This window comes from Siphateles boraxobius, unplaced genomic scaffold (genome assembly GCF_051911475.1).
Source record: "Siphateles boraxobius isolate OS27281-9 unplaced genomic scaffold, OSU_SipBor_1 26, whole genome shotgun sequence".
Taxonomy (NCBI): domain Eukaryota; kingdom Metazoa; phylum Chordata; class Actinopteri; order Cypriniformes; family Leuciscidae; genus Siphateles; species Siphateles boraxobius.
The window spans coordinates 7,622,938-7,642,990 of record NW_027508876.1 but is presented as its reverse complement, the minus strand read 5'-3'; the positions used below and the strand labels follow the sequence as shown (position 1 = coordinate 7,642,990).

Sequence of the window (20,053 nt, the reverse complement as noted above, 5' to 3'; positions counted from 1 at the left end):
GAATCTGACTGCAGTAGATGTGAAAGATATGAATAAAAGTGATGTTAATTCAGACAGCTCACATACCTGTATTTACTTCCTGTTTTCGGTCGAAGTCCACAGTAGTCGATTGTCGTGTGCGCGCGGGCGATCATTGGTACTAAGCAACAGTGGAGACTCAGACTGTCAGCCGATGACGGTGCTGTGTGGTGTTCTGAGAATATCATATATGATATAATATAATGTAATAACATATAATAATATATTACCAATGATCGCGCACTCGACAATCGACTACTGTGGACTTTGACCAAAAACAGGAAGTAAATACAGGTATGTGAGCTGGCTGAATTAACATCAGTTTTATTCATATCCTTCACATCTACTGCAGTCAGATTCACCGTGTTCACTCTGAATAAAATCACTCACATGGCTGTGCACTTGTAATGACACATCAAGGATGTTAAGAGGCTAAAAGCAGGTTTAAAACTTGCCCCATTTTAAGTCAACAGGGTTCAAATTTTAAAAAGAGGATAACACTGTGTAGGCAACACCGATTTGTGTCGTGGGGTGGTGATGGCGCAGTGGATAAGACACATGCCTTTGTTGTGAGAGACCCGGGTTCGAATCCACTGTGAGACACCAATGTGTCCCTGAGCAAGACATTAACCCCTACTTGCTCCAGAGGCGTGCGACCTCTGAAAATATAGCAATTGTAAGTCGCTTTGGATAAAAGCGTCAGCTAAATGAATAAATGTAATGTAAATGTAAATGTTGTTCTCTGTACTGACAGCACTCCAAATTTACAAAAAAATTAGCTCAATGTTAAAATTGACCGGAGTTCTCCTTTAAGCTCAGTGTGTGCTCCCTTTAAGCTCATCCACATTGAAGGTCTATGTAAATACCTCATAAACAGACTTTAAATATTAACTGATGGTTGTCATTTTAAGTTAATCTTTATAAGATCATTAATAACTTGTTTTTTTTCACAGCCTTGAGATGACAAAATCTAGACCGAATTATAGTTTATTCTGAAATACCGACTTCAGAGCTCTTACACATACACACGGGAGCGTTTGAAAACAGGCGTCTATCAGCGGATCAGTTTATCAGTGGATATATTAGGGATCCTCTGATAGACGCCTGCTTTCAAACACTGATAAGAAAAGCGCTCGGTGAAGACATGTTTTTGAAGCGTTGATCATTGTAGCCAATCACAAACATAGCTATATTGAGCGTGTGAACGCATTGGCCAATCATAGGTGTTAAAAGTAGTAGTTCCCTTTAAAATGAAAATTACCCCATGATTTACTCACCCTCAAGCCATATGTGTCTATGACTTTCTTCTTTCTGAAGAATACAATCGGAATTATATTAATAAACACCCTGACACTTCCGAGCTTTAAAGTGGCAGTGAATTGAAACCATCAGTTTGAAGTAGGGCTGGACCCGAATATTCGTTCGGTGGGTTGGTATTCGATTTGAAAATATGACATTCGAATATTCGTTGTTGTTTTTTTGCACACCTGGCATCCCCCTCGAAACGGTTCTCATTCGCACTTGAATATGTTTTACACAATCAAATCTGGTGAAATATAATACTTAACAAATTCATTATAGCTACTTAATAAATAGATATTTGCTTCTCAGACTACTAAAACTGTTCTTGCAACGGGAGTATTCTCTGGCTAGAGCGCAGAACAGCAGAGTTTGCATGGACAGAAGTATCTGAGCTTATATTTTGAGTTAAGCTGCTTTCCTTTGACCATGTGGAAAATAGAATAATAGAAACAAAATGTATTCAAATCTGTATGTAGTATTCAAATGTATTAATGTATGTATTAGTGTGTTTTATATCACTAGCGCAGTGTCCATTCTCGGAGCATAAAAGCTTGCATGAGGCGCGCCGCTTATTTATTTAAATCTACCCTAGTAATTTGTTAGAGAAAAATATTAGACTACCTTATTAAAAATATTGCTAAAATTAACAGACCTGTGTGTGTGTGTGTGTGTTTTATATCACTAGTGCAGTGTCCGTTCTCGGAACAAATAAGCTCTGCTCGCCGCTTCCCGCTCGCGCTGTTCTGTAGCATATTAAAAGTTTATTAATTATGAACGTGTCGCGTCTGGCCTGTCCATCTATATTGTACCAAATACACTTCACTCCCTTGTGAAGTCATTTTGGATGAACGGTTCTCGAAATAATCATGCGCTGATGATGATCATGCGCATTTTACATGCGCTTCAAGAGGCACACACGCACATTTGCACACACACGCAAGGTCTCCCGCTCTCTCCCTCTCTGTCGTAGGCGCGCTACGCGGTTTGGAGCTCGCAAGCTCTAGATTCCGGGAGATTTTAACTAACTTGCGGGCATCAGGGAGCCGCTATTAATATGCGGGAAAATTGGGATGTCTGAAACATTATAGAGATTCCGAAGCTTAGAATATTCGATGTTCATTCCTGCCGAAGCTTCGAAGCTCAAAAAATGGTATTCGGACCAGCCCTAGTTTAAAGCTCAAAAAAGTGCATCCATCCATCATAAAAGTGCATCTATCCATCATAAAAGTGCTCCACACTGCTGCGGGGGGTTAATAAAGGCCTTCCGAAGCAAAGCCATGAGTTTGTGTAACCAAAATATTTTATAATTCAAACTTTATGAAGTAAAGTAACTAGTTTACGGTCAAACTAGCATACGGATTCAACTTAAGTCTAAAGCGCAACTTATGCAAGTAAGTAAGTCACTGCTGATATTTATGCCAGGCCATAAGACACTTCGCTTCTTCTGACATCACCAGTTGCGTAAGTAGCGCTTTAGACACAAGTGGAGTACCAGATCTAATCTTTTAGAATCTGTGCTTGATTTTAGAGTTCTGTTGCTTTTGTGATTGACTCTGTGCCTTCAAATAAAACATTTTTCAATTATTCTTTAAAAAGGTTGCTTAAAATAAACATAAAACATGTTGTGAGCTTATTGGGAACAGGGGTGTGCTTAAAGGGTACAAAATGTACCCATTATAAGCACAGCCAGACTTTTTATAATGATGTATCTTACTTGAAATACATTTGTCATTTAAAATAAAATGAAATATTATAGTGAGAGAGATTAATATTTTATTTTAAAATAACTTCTTGTACTAAAAACAATATCTTGTGCCCTAAAAATGTCTCAATGTAGATTTTGGTGAGCTTAATAGGTACGTTTACCCATTTGAGGGAATCCCCAGTTCTGCAGCAGCTTCCAATATAAAGTTAAGAAAACTAAACAACCGAGAGAAATATGTCTATTACCTCAAATTTAACGTTTGATCTGTAACTTACATCAGCATCGGGGAATGACATAATCTCAGTCACGATAGAGAAAGCTGTGCAAAATGTACATGTACAAAAGTAACAGTGAAGACTTTAATGTAAACACAGCTTGTGTCTTTTTCAGCTTTATATACTGGCCCTGATAATAATCACAAATACGTACTGCTTGCTCCATTTCTTTAAATCCGTTTTTATGAATGAATGACTCCATCACCCAATGTTCTAGGCCTATAGTTTTCTTCATCAACAGCCACACTTGCACCCCCTAATGGTGAGGTCGACTAACAGCTATGGAGATTATCAATCGGCAATCCACTGATATTATTGCCGTTCCCGGATGGTAAACGTTAAATTTTGAACCACTGAATTTGTGGAAGCGAATTTGTAAAGCAAAATAAAATGGACCGAAAATTGCTTGTCGAATATTAGGCTATAGTAGGTTGTATTTTTAAAGAGAGTGAACATTTTGGAAGTGAAATCTGAAAGGTTTGAAAAATCGGAAAAAAATCTGTTTAATAATGAAAACGTGTGTGGAATGTTTTGATTGAAATTCAGTTTAAATATACAATACATATTGAATTTCAGCCCATAAAAATGCAAGCCTTGAAAATGCAATGCAATAAAATACAAGCAGGGTTAAAGCAAACCATATTTTTTCAAGTAGGCCTAGTGCAATTCAACAAGCTTTTTTGTTTCAAAAACGTTTGTCATTTTTTTACTTCCATAACTAGGAGCTCACCGAAAAGTCAAGGAATAAAGTCTAAATAAGCTTTAAAGAAAGGGTTGTGACAACAACGTGTAAAGGTATTTCACAAGGTTTTCATTTAGTAGGTTAATTAAAATAAAATTATGGAAGTCAATGAATTGAGGTGATGAATGAAATTGTGTGGACAGGAGTAGGCCTAAGACTAAGGAAGGCAAATGCGATGAGGAACAGGCAGCCATTAAAATCCAGAGCAATTAGAGGTTACAAAATTAGAGGTCTGCTAATCTTCAACACTTTGAAGTGAGCTATATGTGTGGTCTTCCCCAAAAATAGAGTAACGTTAGGCTAGACTAGAGCAGTCACAGGCAATTTTGTAACAGGTGATATTCGTTTTAACAAATAATTTACGAAATCGGAATAACATAACAACAACAAGGCCTAACGTTACTTCTTAAATGGCCGTTAAAATAGTAGTTTTCTACACACACCAAGGTTGGCATCTCAAAATCTCTTCCAGACTGGCAATGATGACAGAATGTGAGTTTTGTAAAACAACTTCAAGTGTAAAGTATAACGTTAGTACGTTTATACTGACATCTACTGTTAAGAAACGCAAACTCGGTTATAACTTTAGCTACCTTACCTCTGTTTTTCTCTTCTTTTAAAACGGTGCTATAAAGTCTTTGTCTTTTCACTGAGTTGAAACACGTGTGGTGGATTACCCTCCAAAAGCCATTATGAACTGAACTTCTCCCTAAAGTTGAAGCCATCATTTCGGAAAAATGCTAAAAGCACTTTTAATCTGTGTTTTGCAAAGTTTTTTGTGTCAAACTTCACTATCTTATGTTGACGTAAGAAGTATTGCGGATTACCAAAGTAAAAGTCATTTATAAATCACATACTCTAGTAACACACACATCCTCTATTTTACTGCCAAAATTACCAAGAAATTACACCGAAGGTTTCCAAAACATAAAATGACAGATATTCCACTGAATCTAAATAGAATTGCACTTCTTATCCAAAATATGGTAGCGTAAATATCTACAAATGAGAGAAACAATATTTCTCTGTTTACAAAGAAAATTAGCCTGTTATAAGGTAGCCTATATTACAAACTCACATCTGCTTGGTTAAACTAAATATTTTTAAATAAACCAATTAAATGAAATCTACCAAAAGAAAAAAGAAAAGTCATATAGAAACACCAATCTGAAGATGATACTACTTTTCTGAAATGGTAATTAAAAAATAAGATTAAAGCAGGACAAAAATATTAGGCTACCATTATGTGTATACATGCTTTACAGTTTACTGCTTTCTTTATGCAAAATATAACTTATTTTGATATTTAATTAAAATATGGAACTTTTTTTGTGACAGGTTTAACAGAAACGCATGAAAAAAAAGTTTTAACACGGCATTGAAAATTAATTATAATATAACAAAACCAAAAAAACCGATTGTGTATCAATTATGTAATTTAAGAATGCTTATGGGATTAATTTCCCGTCAAAAGTATTGTGGTCACGGATGAAAAAATGTAATAAGCGTGAATTAAAAATACTAAAACACATGTGAAAAATATATTGCACAAACTGAAAAAAAGAATAGCAAACGATGTGTTCACAGATCAAAAAATAATAAGCCTGAATCAAAAAATTAAAAGCGCATTTAAAAAGAATAACATTTATCAAAAATGTTAACACATAAATATGATATTGCACAAAATTTAAACATTAATGCAACATAATCTGAATCACACAACATTACGATTTCCTTGGTTTTAGTACTTTGTATTTTGTGCTCTCTTAGATTTTCTGCTCATATTTGTTTTTGTACACTTCTGCTGTTTTTTCTCTTCACTCTTCTTTCCACATTCTGCGCTTGGTTTTCCAAATGTTGCAGTGTATATAACCATTGGTCCACTAGATTGGCATGACATCTCCATATATGTGTATCTTATATATATACAATACAATTCTATGCTATGCAATCTCCCTATTTAGATAGCTGAGTAAATTGTGTGTGTGTGTGTGTGTGTGTGTGTGTGTGTGTGTGTGTGTGTGTGTGTGTGTGTGTGTGTGTGTGTGTGTGTGTGTGTGTGTGTGTGTGTGTGTGTGTGTGTGTGTGTGTGTGCGCGCGCGCGCATATGTGTATAGCAAATAATTGCATGTCTATGGAAATAATTTGGCAGATAATAAGCTGATAAATGAATTAAAAAAAATAAAGTCAGCTCTTCTCTTATGATTCTAAATATTTTTTTCTCAAAAAGAAATTACTCAAGATCTCATAAATTAGCAAAGTCTAAAATAAACAGTCAAATTTATAGTAGAAACCTTTGAGCAGTTGGTTTAAGAAGCATAGAACACTGCCACACTTCGCAATCATTAGCATACGGTGGATTTTATATTTTTAGAGTTTATTTGCCCTTTCACACCTTATTTTTCTGTGACTGTCTGTGAAAATAGGTTTTGGGATTTTTTTCAGGTTCAGCTTATTTCTGGGGACAAATCTTTCCCTAAAATATGGTTGACCAAAAAAAAGTAAATAAATCAATCAATCTTTTGAAAGTTGCTGAAGCTTATTTACTCATTCTCACTTGTTTAGCTACTAAACAGGGATTTTAACATCAATGCCATAGAAGAACCAGTCCTCCAGACATTTTTACTTCTGCCTTCAAAGACAATTAAATAACAGTCCAATTACATGTGAAATATAGGCTTGTCCGGTTTGGGACAGAGCCTGTAGAAATGGTTTCTTGAAAAAGAACAACTGTCAGATATTCACTTATGTGAGATGAATATCTGCTATAAGAAGTGGTGTCAAGCATGAACTTCAAGTGGAATTGTACACTAACTAAGAATGAATGCGTCACAGTTGAGTCACCAAATGAAGAGGAGAGGAATCTATAGCAGTCCTTCTTTTAATAAACTCAAAACAATGAAGACAATATACACTGCAGCACACAGAAGTGTTATACACAGGCAAGCAAACAAAGGGAGCTAAATGAAACACAGGTGAACCTAATTAGGTCCAAACTGACTAGCATGGTTAACATGTAGCTCCACGTTCCTAGAAAAGCAGCCAACAGTTTGATTGCAAAGGAACATTCTCTCAACCCCAGTTCAAGATTGCACACGGATTAAGTGTTGGAGTATTTTTGTGGCTGCAATATTCAGTCTGCTCACGGATTAAGGACAACTTTTAAGCTATACGGTAATGTACCTTTGCTGTTTTTGGTGTGTGTGGTTTTTTTTTTCTCTCTATCTGTTCTTGCAAATATTGACTTGATTTAATACAACTAAAAAAAAAAAGTTAGTTCAACCAGAAGTATGAATATTTTGTATTTTATTTTACCTGCCCTTGTGAAAAAGTAAACTTTAGCATGCTTTTATGGAAATAAAACTTTAAAATCTACATGAGTGCAAGAATGTAATTAAATGAAAATGTATTATAGTTTAAATGCAGATAGCTGGAAAAAGTCAATTGTTTGACCACATCTTTATATGTAACTTCATAATTCCTTGTGTCTTTGAAATATGGTTACTGAATTTACTGGGCATTTATGGTCAACTAAAATATACTTTATCACTTCTATTTAAAAATAGGCAATGAAACATTTGTAATGAAATTGCAGTTTAAAGATGTATTAACTTTATATTTAATATTGAATAACATATGGCAGCTCAAATTATAATGATGTGTTATGTTAGTCAACACATAAAAATGAGTCTACTTTAAAGCACAACAAAAAGATTATTAAAACAATGTAATTTGCAATAATGTCAAGCTAAAAGTTTTAATTAAAAGGTCCGTTTTTAAAAGCAGTCGCACCTGCCAGCCAGAGAGCTACGAAAGCCAGCAGAGGGCTCTAGTCCTTTTCCATTTCCATAAACCTTTGCCTGAATTCATTATAGTGTGATTACATCCACCTGTGTGTCATTGGCTTGTTAATGTGTAAGCCCCCTGGTGGCCATCATATGCACTAATGTAAGGTATGGTATGTACACCCTAGTGGTTTGTTATAAATTCATCAGTGTTAAATTATCTGCAAGTAGACCTACAGTTTTAATATACTTTCAAGATTTTAAGTGCAAGTACACGTTCAATAAAAATAAGCAAAGTTTTTCACAAGGGTACATGACAATTCAAAAATATACCATTGCTTTTATATGATTTTCCCTTGCAAACTAATCTGGTTGTGCTATTTTACTTAATGCAACTTCAGCTCTCAAAGCTCCCTGGAACAAAGCTTTAAACTTTATTCTATCAAAAATACTAGGTTCTTAAACGGCATGATTTCACTGAATCCACTCTTCATTGTAGGCTTTAAAGATCAACATGGAGAAAATCATCCTACAAATCCTTCTGATATTGCTGGTGCTGCATATACAAGGATGAGAGTTCTCTAAAAATCCAGTTTGTTCGATTGCCGTTGCTCCACAGCCGGAAGTCGTAGAGTTCGACAACACAATTTATGCCACTTGTGAAATAACTCCCAGCCCCAATTTACCACCTTACCAGCCAAAAATCTATGGGCAAATCCTCTTCAAGCAGCTCTTCCCCAATGGAGTTTTAGAAGTGAAAATCAACCTCCGTGGTTTGCCTGCCATCGATCATCAAAAGCGTGCCATTGACATCCATCGGTATGGAGACCTCAGTCAAGGCAGCATCACTCTTGGTCCTCATTACAATCCCAATGGTGTTGACCACCCTCATCATCCTGGAGACCTGGGCAACTTTGCTTCTGAGCAAGGAGTTATAAGGCAGTTCCTGAATCTCCCAGAGGCCAAGCTCTTCGGGGCTCATTCCATTCTGGGACGTTCGGTGGTGGTTCATGAGAAGGAGGATGATCTGGAAATGGGGTCAGATGAGGAGAGTGAACTGAATGGGAATTCTGGACAGATAATTGCCCTAGGCGTGATTGGTATTACTAGTCCAAGTCTGTGGCAGAAGACTGAACTGCCCCCCAAGAAAAGCTGTGGAGGATGGCACTGAGTTGGATATGGTGGAAAAGCAGATTCAAATAGGATAATCATGATTTTCCTTGTGTAATCTTTGTCTGTGTCCTACATTAAAGTGATACTTAATACCCTGAAAGTATATCCCTAGAGTTATTGCCATAAACACTTTCAATGCTTTTAAAAGGTCCTGGCATTCAACAATTCATGTTTTTGTTTTGGTCTTTTCAGAGACTTTTTGGCCATAGCTTCCAGTAGTAAATAGCTACACTCTTAAAAATATATGTAGGGTGAATGCAGGTAAAGTGGACTATCTGGTAAAGTGGGCAGTTTAAGTACTGTGCTCAATGGGTTTTCACTTTTAGAGCATGACAATGGTCTTTAAATTGACACGATTTCTCTAAATGATTAAATGGCTTTGGTTGATGCAATATGACACTGGTGGGCAACTCTAATGGTTAAAGGTAGAAAACCCTCTGACACAAGATTTTATTTTCAAAACTATAAGGTTTCTTACTAAATGTAAACCAATGTGGGACTGTTCTTGGTTTGTTGCTTAAATATTGCTGACCCACTTTGGCTGAATGTGTTAGATAAAGTGAACCCAAAGTTTTGGGTAAAGTGGGTGACTTAAACCTTCAGTGTTCAGAAATTATACTCTAAATTGACTTCACTGGTTATTTTATAGTTGACATGTATCATATACTTTTTAGAGAACAGAAATGATTGTGTCGTTAGGAAATTCAAGTCAGATGGAAGAAAGGAAAAAGCAGAAATTAAGACTAGGAATTAAGTTCAATCTGTGGAGTGAAGAAAGGAGGACAGGTGCAAAATGTAGATGCAAAATAACTCTTTAAAATGTGGAGACAATTTGAGTTCAAATTGTTTAGAGAAAACCGACAGAGAGAAGTTTTACAATGTTACTATTTTAAATGTTCCTTCTATTGAAGATGTTGCACTTGCTGTAGTCCCATATTTTTTGTTCGAATGTTGTATAGTTAATTTTCATCCAGATTTCTGAATATTCTGATATCCGTATTTCATTAAATTTAATCTAAACATGTTCTATCAGTTGTTTTGAATTGTACACATGCATTGAGTGAACACGTGAATTTTATTCATCATAGTCTAGGCCACATGCTTTTGGGTTTCTTAAAAATATTGAATGTTTGTTTGATAATGTGTGTTAACAAATAATTTTTTATAAATCAGGGATGGCTCACATTACCAGACCAGCTGGCCCATTTTACCTAAAACGAAATTTGTCTTGAGTGCATGATCTCAATGTTTATTGGTATACCTTGAAAATAATGCATATCAACTGTTAACATTTAATTATTAGTAGTTGTTTGTTATTCGCTTTGGTATTATATTTTCACAAGTCTTAGAGCTAATATCACAACAGATCATAAAAAAATCTCTTTTTTTTCAAACCTTTCATGTTTTCAATTGTGTTTGTACGATAATCAAAATCACAAAGTATACTTTTCACTACACAAAATAACAGTGTCATCTATATAAATGTTTCATTCACAGTAGCTGCCTTTCATAATGCTATTACTATCAAACTTTTCATTTGCATCTCTTTTCAGTTTAATACATTCGTCTATTATTTAATCCAACCGATCTTAATAGTTAATCAATCATTTGGTATATCTATAGATTTCTATATACAGATTCTGATGTAGTTTCTACTTTGTTTGCAGTTTCTGATACAGATACCAAATGTAATGAATTATTTTTACATTATAAGTGATTTTTCTTAGATTATAACCACTTTGTTGTTGTCTGTGTGTGTGTGTCCCGGTAAACTATACATTATTGGGACAAAATGTCTCTACAAAGATGGCAATATCCAAAATCCTTGTCCTTGTGGGGACATATACTGTAGGCCCATAAGGAAAATGGCTTATAAATTATACTCCAGTAAGTGGTTTGTTAAACTAAATCTTGATAGAAATTACTTGTATCATGGATCTTTGGTGCTGAGCAAAAATGCGTGTTCGTGTGATGATCCTCGCTGGGTCCGTGAGTTTGAAGCGTTCTTTCAGTTCTTCCGGAGAGCGCGTCGTTCACAGGAAGTTTTTTTTTTTTTTTTTTTTTTTTTTTTTTTTTTTTTTCGCCCGCCGCCACCACCCCCCCTCTTTGGAGGACAACTTTATTTTTAATAAAACAGAAAAAGAGCATATATACACAATATATTACAATACAGACAATAAATGTGTATACAGTAACTATTCAAGTAACTATTACTATTGCTATTACTATCACAGTAACTGTGAATAGCATAACTATTCACCCCGTACAGTGTGAGCCTGGGTACATAAGTGAAGGGGGGGTTATAGCACCATATTCAAGGTGTAACACGTAACATAGGACAAGTGACAGACAAACAACAACAGAGAACACATCTTGAGCAAATTATTCTTATTCTAATTCTTATTATTCCTTCCCTTTTTTCTCCTCTTTTCTTCCCCCTCTTCCTTCCCTCCCCCTCTCCCCTCCCTCCCTCCCTCTTCCTCCTCTCCCTCCCCTTCTCCTCCCCTCTCCCTCCCCTCTCCGCCTCTCCGCCTCTCCCCCCTTCTGTTGATCTGAAATGTAGGCTATATTACTTGATCATGGTTAAGGTGTTTGAGGGAAAGGGGGTTTGAAAACATGTTATGCATGAGTGTAGATGCATATATGTATGTATGAAGTGATAGCTGCAGTAACAGAAGGGGTGAGGTATGTGTCTGGTTATATACACGGCTTATAGTTATGTTTGTGCGATATTGAGAGATGTCAAGATGTCAAAAATGTAAGAAAAGGGGACCATATATCTTCATAGGCTGATATTTGCTTTATTCTGTACGCATTGTGTTTCTCAATTGAAATATATTCTGATATTAAATTTATCCAGTGATTGATGTGGCAGGATTTCTTTGATTTCCAGTTTTGGAGAACTACTTTCTTGGCGACAGCTAAAGAGATGAGCAACGGATTCCTATATTTTTGTGAGATATGGATTTCGGAAAGGTCGCCTATGAGACAAAGTATTGGGGATAATGGGATTCTGTGGCTCATAATGGTGGTGAGCGTCTCAGTAACTGTAATCCAAAAAGAATAGACTGGTTTGCAATGCCACATGGCGTGCAAATAGTCATCTGTACTACCTAAAGTACATTGTGAACAGATATGAGTGTTGTGTAGGCCCAATTTGAACATTTTACTTTGGGTAATATGAGTTCTGTGAATGACTTTATATTGTATAAGTTGCAGGTTTGTATTATTGGTCATAAGAAAAGTGTTCCTACAAATTTGTTCCCAGTACTCAGGGTTGGGAGAGATGGCCAGGTCGGTTTCCCATTTGGTTGTTGGGAGTGTTATTGTTGTGTTTTGGTTCGAAATCATAGTATATAGTTGGGAAGTTAATTTTTTTAAGTTATTAATTTTCAAAAGTTCTTCTATGAGCTGAGAAGGTTGTAATGTATTGTTTGTAAGTGTGGTTTTATTTTTAATTAGGAGTCTAAGTTGTTGATATTTAAGAAATTGTTCCCTCCCAACCCCATATTTCTGTATGAGTGTGTTAAATGACATAAAATAGTGGTTCTCAAATAAGTGGTGAAGCTGTGTGATTCCTTTTTGTGCCCATGTGGGGAAATAAAGAGGTTTATTCTGTATCAGAAATTCTGGGTTGTGCCAGAGTGGGGTTAGCTTATTTAATTCTTGTGATGATTTTGTGATTAGATTTGTTTTCCACCAGGCTGTCTGAGTCGAATAGATGGTTATGGGTTGGCAGATGTTGGATTTCTTGATTGATTGTGAGAGAAAGGGGAGATCTGCAACTGGGATATCTGTGCATTGGCTCTGTTCCAGTTCCAGCCACGGGTGTTTATGCTTATCTAAATTGATCCATTTAACTAGGTATTGTAATTGATTTGCCAAGAAGTAGTAATGGAAGTTTGGTGCCTCAAGCCCCCCATGTGATTTTTTATTTTGTAATGTTGAGAGTGATATTCTGGGTTTTTTTATTTTTCCAATAAAATTGTGTTGTTAATGAATTAAGAGTTTTGAACCATTTATCTGTAGGAGTGATGGGAATCATTGAAAAAAGATAGTTAATTTGGGGTAGGGTTTTCATTTTGACAGCCGCTATTCTTTCAATAAGTGTAAGTGGGTGTTTAGACCAGCGTTTGTATTCGTCTTCAATTTTCTTTAGGAGTGGAGTGTAATTGAGGGTGAAAAGCTCTGACAGCCTGGGGGAAATCTGAATCCCTAGGTACTTGATGTTGCCTGTGTGAAGGTGGAATGATGTGTCCTGAGCTCCAGAATCCCATATATCATCTAAAAGTGGTAGTAAAATCGATTTATTCCAGTTAATAGTGTAATGTGAGACTAGGGAAAATCTGCTGATAATATTGAACGTTTCTTGAAGTGATACTCGTGGGTGCTGTAAATAAAGTAAGAGATCATCTGCGTATACACTGATTTTGTGTTGTACATTGTCTACCTGTATTCCTTTGATTTTGATGTTTTGTCGTATTGCTGCTGCGAGTGGTTCGATGAAAATGGCAAACAGGGAAGGCGAAAGTGGGCATCCCTGTCTGGTGCCCTGATGCAATGTGAAACTCTGCAATGTAATTCCATTAGTGGTGATGGTGGCCCTGGGTGATGTGTACAGTATTTTAATCCAGTGAATGAACGACTCTCCAAAACCAAACTTGTGAAGTGTATTAAATAAAAAAGACCAGTTTACCTTATCAAATGCTTTCTCTGCATCAAGTGAAATGATAATGGTTTTCTGTTGTTTTTCTTGTGATATATTGAATAAGTTAAATAATCTGCGGACATTATCTGTAGCATGTCTATTTTTTATGAAGCCTGTCTGATCTGGATGGATGAGTGTGGAGGTGACTGTTTCTATTCTGGTTGCTAGTGCTTTGGTAATAATTTTCAAGTCAGTATTCAATAGTGAAAGAGGTCGGTATCTAGAAGGGTAGGTTGGATCTTTTTGGGGTTTTAGCAGTAATGTAATGGCTGCTGTATTCATGTGTGTTGGTATGGTAGATAACGTTTTAATTTCTATAGTTACTCTGTTGAATAATGGTGATAATATGTCCCAGAAGTGTCGGTAGAATTCAGCTGGAAATCCATCTGGCCCGGGAGATTTATTGCTAGGGATTTTATTGAGTGCTGTAGTAAGTTCATTAAGGCTAAGGGGTGCATCTAAACTATTGGTTTCTTCTACAGTTAATTTTGGCAATGTTATACTATTCAAGAAGGTGTCAATTTCTGATTGAGTAGGTTGGTGAGTGGGGGAATAGAGGTTTTTGTAAAAATTTCGAAATGTGTTATTTATATCCTGTGGGTTATGATTGATGGTTCCTGTAACATCTAAAATGGCTGGGATGATTGATTTCTCTTTCTTATGTTGAAGTAAATTTGCTAAATACTTACTGTTTGTTTTATTACTATATTGAAAACCATTATATTTCAATTGTTGAATTTGAAATTGTGTTTTTTTCTGTATAATGGCATCAATTTGTGTTTTGAGTTCCTTTAATTCCTTCTGTTTTGGTTCACTGGGATGGCAAGATATTTCATGTGTTAGTAATTTAATTTTTTGTTCTAACGTATTCTCCAATTGTTGTTGCTGTTTTTTCATATATGAAGAGTATGATATAATTTTTCCTCTAATTACGGCCTTACCAGTTTCCCATAGCAGTGTAGGTGCGGTGTCTGCAGAGTCGTTTGTCTCCAGAAAGAGTGCCCACTCTCGCCTTATGTGGGTTGTAAAGTTGGGGTCTTCTAATAGTGAGGTATTAAAGCGCCAAATAGTTGAAGTTTTAGCATATATTTGAGTATTTATAGACAGAGAGACAGGGGCGTGATCACTGATTACAATTGGGTGAATTGTGTTATCTGATATCTTGGTTATTAGTGAGTTGCTAATGATAAATAAATCAATTCTAGATGAGCATTGATGAACTGAAGAAAAATATGAATATTCTCTTAAAAGAGGGTTCCTCAATCTCCAACTGTCACCAAGGCCATAGTCCTCCATATATTGTTTTATTATGTCAGTGGAGTGCCAGTTTCTTAAGTTACCAGAGGTGCTTGAACGGTCAATTGTGGGATTGATGACTGTATTAAAGTCTCCTGCTATGATGAGGTTGTTTGAATTTGATAGTGTGGAGAAGAGATTGTGAAAGAAAGAAGGATCATCATTGTTAGGGCCATAAATATTTGCCAATGTAAATGTTATATGATTTATAGTTATATTAATGATGATGAATCTACCATCTGGGTCCATGATAGATTGGTTTAGTGAGAAATGGATATCCTTATTTATTAAAATAGAGACACCTCTTTGTTTGCTATTATATGTTGAAGAGTATATTTTGTCAAATTGTTTAAAATTAAGATGTTGTGATTCTATTTCTGTTAAGTGCGTTTCTTGAAGAAAGCAAACATCAGCCTTCAATTTTATTAAATGATTAATTACTTTAAGTCTTTTTGTTTGATTACGAAAGCCGCGTATATTCCATGTTATCAATTTAAGCGGGTGCATGTGTGTATGTCAAGTGTATCAAAGTTGTGGGCTAGCACGTATATATAGAATAAAAGCCATATGAAGTAAAAAAGTGAAAAAGAGAATGAGAGGGGAAAGAGAGGGACAGTGGGGTTTGGTTGAGGGATTATGGCATGGGTGTTTTTTCTCATCAATATAGGGTGAATGTGTGTCATATCTCCTATAGGATGTTTCCCAATGTTTTTGCTTGGGGTTGAGTTGAGGGGTAGTAGTGGTGTTGAACATAAATACGAACCTAACAAACAGACATTAGACAAGAGGACTTTACACATAAACAAAGATAAGCAGAGAGTCAAGACATAAATACTCAATATGCAAAGAGAGGCACATGCCTTATTCGAAATTTAAAGAAGGGAGAAGAAGAAAAAAGAAAAAAAGAAGAAAAAGAAAGGAGAAAAAATAAATAAAAATAAAAAATATATATATATATAGAGAGAGAGAAAGAGAGAGAGAGAGAGAGAGAGAGAGAGAGAGAGAGAGAGAGAGAGAGAGAGAGAGAAAGAGAGAAAGAAAGAGAGAATCGTGACGAGAACCAATAAACAAATAAGGAGATAAACAAAATAAGGAGAGAGAGTGTGAGCACAGAATTAAGATGCTGGGCTAACAGATTTTGTCATTTTTACAGAGGTGTGGAAAAAATATATAAATAAAATAAAATATATAGAATAAAAATAACACACAAAAAAAATTATTTATACATATAGCATATTTGTATATTTATTCAGAAAAGCCATGGTGTTTTTTCATGGCTTCGGAATAATTGTCCATTTATATAGAGTTTATCAACTGCTAATACTGCACGTATGTTGTTTCTTCGGTTTTCTTTTAATATGGGATAGAGAGCTTTTCTTCGTTTGTTTATTTCACGTGGGTATTGGTCATTCATTCCAAAATGAGTGTCCTTGAGTAGTTTTCCTTTGCTTTTAACCAGTTCTTTTTGTTGGTAGTGTTCAAATTTTGCAATGATGGGACGAGTTTTGTCCTGCTGTTGTTTGCCGAGACGATGAACTCGGTGGAAGGTAATATTTTGAACGGCGTCAACGGGTAATTTGAGTTGAGAATGCATGAAGTTCACAGGAAGTTTAAAAGGTTTACTTGAAAGCAAAGTTGCCGGAAATTCTGGCTGATTCACCCGGAGATAGAAATGAATGCGCACGGAAATGTAACGACTAAAAAAATCGTTACATCTTACACAAATCGAAATCTTACAACTAAAAACGTAAGACAAGACAAGACCAAGAAGTTAGACTTAAGTATTAAGAATTAAGATAAGATAAGCCATCATCCTTGTTTTTTCAGGAAGACTTAGTCCACACCTATTTTGGGGGAAACTTTTAGCGGGAGAGAGTTTCTTTGTCTCCTTCTGACAGCCTAATTTACATGTTTTATGATGGTATCAGAATTGGTCATTTCTACTCCAAAGGATGGTAAACATAGTATAAAACATTTTATCGTACCTTACTATATATATTTATCTAAGGCGAACCGAGAGGTTTAATTCGGTACCAAGAAAGGTATGTCTGGAATATACAAAAGTAGAGATATATTCTTACACTTGAATATAAACGCTTGGAGTTAAACGCATACTGGGTAAACACCATGCTTTTCCAGTCAGGGGGAAAGGATTGTTTTCCCCCAAGCACCAGCTATGACTAGACACCTACCAAGTCAATGGGTCCACTAGTTCTAGATTGACAGTTCCTCCTATAGCCAATCAATCAAAGAGGGGAGTTAACATAAAAATAAAAATAAAATTCTTGAGGACAAAAACTATAGAAAATAAATCAGAGCCATTGCAACTTCCAACTGATCAAGGGCTTAGGGTTTAAACACATTTCAAGGGTTCCTGCACTGGTAGGCACTCGTGCAACACAAGCAAAAATGTTGATCCGAGTGAACAAGAAGGAGGGAAGTTAGCGAGGAAAAGGCATAGAAAATTGGCTGCCCTGATGACAGGATTGCTCATGGTGTCAAAAAGTGAAGCCACAGCGCCACCATATTGGTATTTCTTAAAGGGCACCTATTATGCCCCTTTTTACAAGATGTAATATTGGTCTCGGGTGTCCCCAGAATGTATTTTTGAAGTTTCAGCACAAAATACCCCACTGTTAATTTATTATAAGCATTTGAAAATGGCATTTTTGGGGCCTGTTTTAAAAAGAGCTGTTTTGATGTGTACCGCCTTAAATGTAAATGAGCTGCATATCCCCACCCTGCCTTTGGATGAGGGCGAAACTTGCATACCTATGTCAATAAACAGTCGGTAGAAGCAGAATGGCTGAGAGTGAGACCCGCTGTTTTGTATGGCATTCAGCCGTACATGTTTGAACCGGAATCAGACCCAGATGATGAAGAGACTCCCTCAGAAGAAACACAAATGAGAATTGACCAGGATGTCTCGGAATGGTTATTTGATACATTTATGTACTTATAGAGTTGTAATCGCGTCCCCTTTGCAATTATGGTTGTGCAACACACATACAGACACACACAAACTGTGATAACGTTGGAGCAATTTTTTGAAACTACAAACAGAAATACTGTGATAACGTTTGCTACGTACAAACGAAATTACATTTCTGCGAGGGACCTGTTGCGTCATGTTTACATTTACAATATCCCTCGTTCTGCAGCTTCGTGTCGATGTGCTGTCCTTTGTATAAACATAGCAATTTTGATGTCTTGTCTTTACAGAAAACATGCACAGTTTTTAATACAATATCTTTAAAAAATATATGTATAAACGTGTGGTTACACACTACAAACAAGGTTTAAATTATATACACAGACATCCTACGACGACGACAACAACTTTAGACGCATTTGTTGTTGAATTGGCTGACATCGACTGAAATGACTATTTGCTCAAAAATCATAAGATACACTTACTTCTACTGGAGGTGACGTTGGATCGCGAACAGAAGGCAACGATCCACACTTGAGGATTAACTTTTAAGCAAGACCTGCTTTGAATTGACCCTCGTTCACAAAACAGTCAGTCAGAAAATAATTCGCGCAAACATAAACGTATTTTGGAAGTTTAAGTTGGCGTCTTTCCTTCGTAAATAAAATCCATCCACTGCGTTTTCAGTGGCTCTGATGTCGGAAGTAAGTGAAAACTACTATATACGTTATTACATCCCACCACAGAACACTAATGTTTCTTAGGAGGCATTTTTCGACAAGGCCACACAAATCGTCAGAACACCGGCTGTCGTTGAAACAATGGAGGATGTACAGATCACCGAGGGCCGGGTCTATGCCAAAACCACAGTGTCAATCAAACCACGTCGGTGGGGCCTGCGCAATTCTACGTCACATTGCACCGAATCTTAGAACAGGTGTTCTGAGGCAGTGCTTATGATTTATTGAGATTGTAAAAAAAACACTGGGTTGATTTTTATCATTCTAGGGTGGTTTTGCTCACACACTGCCAACACACATTTATGTTCAAACACCATGTAAAAGTGAATTTTGCATAATAGGTGCCCTTTAATATTCCCTCTCATTCCCTTTAATTATTTGGAAAGCATCTGATGCTTTCCAAATAATTAAAGAGAACACATTACCTAAAGAGTTGGCGTTTTTTACATAAGTCTCCCTGTACATTCATATATAAACGCAAACGTCCTAAACATTCAAATGGTTATTTGTTTATGATAACAATTTTTTTTTTAATAAATAAAAAAATCGGGAATTTCCCCTGCTTATTAAAAGTTATTTTAATCTTTATTGTAGTAGCGAATATCTAACGCATTCTCATCCTTTGGCGTCATATAGGTGGCGCAATATGACATTTCGTCGAAATCTTACGCACATGGCATCCTTTAGCGTCAATATAACACGCACTGTTATGGGTAGGTTTAGGTCTGGGATAGGGTTACGGTTATGACGCCGTGGGATCTGCGTCTCATATTCACGCTAAACGATGCCATGTGCGTTGGATTTAGACGAGCGTCACCTGTATGACGCCTTGGGTTCTGCGTCTCATATTGATGCCAAAGGATGCCATGTGCGTAAGATTTCAACGAAAGGTACAAAGCGTCACATGTATGACGCCAAAGGATGAGAACGGGCTGGAATATCATATCAGCTCACAGACGAGACACTTCATCTGTATTACAGATGTCAAAAGGATGGTTCGAGAAGTCTGAATACAGAAGTATGCTTTGTAAGGCATGCGCAACCAACTTTATTCGCCATGAACAGAGCAACTTATTAATGCTGACTGCGTATGGATTTAAAGAAGCCTTTATCCAAGCATTTATACTGTTGCACTGAGCAAGATGATGCATGGATTACCTTTTTAATAGGGGTGCGCCAAAATATCGATATGGCGATATCTCACGATATTTACTCCTGCGATCGATTCTCGATCCGCTCTTGCCAAGTATCGATCTTAAAAGCCGTTATAAAACGCTCTATTCATTATCCCTTGATGAGACCCTCCAGAAGTAGATAGGGGGCGTGCGTTGCGAGTTTGGCTGTTGTGGGCGTAAGAAGACGTAAACACACTTGAAA

General features: G+C 36.4%; 1 protein-coding gene and 1 pseudogene across 2 annotated transcripts in view; one reads left to right on the top strand and one right to left on the bottom strand.

Moving 5' to 3' along the window:
- LOC143751670 (enoyl-CoA hydratase EchA19) overlaps positions 1 to 4,839 on the bottom strand; it is a 64,360-nt gene extending 59,521 nt beyond the window's left edge. The window contains exon 1 of one of the 2 annotated variants that reach the window (XM_077244282.1): positions 4,641 to 4,839. In XM_077244282.1, coding sequence (XP_077100397.1) covers positions 4,641 to 4,770 — 130 coding nt within the window. In that variant the 5' untranslated portion in view covers positions 4,771 to 4,839. Of the gene's footprint in view, positions 1 to 4,485; positions 4,507 to 4,640 lie in introns of those variants that run through there. The other variant, XM_077244283.1, reaches the window with a different exon arrangement.
- Positions 4,840 to 8,326: 3,487 nt separating this feature from the next.
- On the top strand, positions 8,327 to 9,100 carry LOC143751663 (extracellular superoxide dismutase [Cu-Zn]-like; annotated as a pseudogene).
- The last annotated feature ends 10,953 nt before the right edge of the window (positions 9,101 to 20,053 follow it).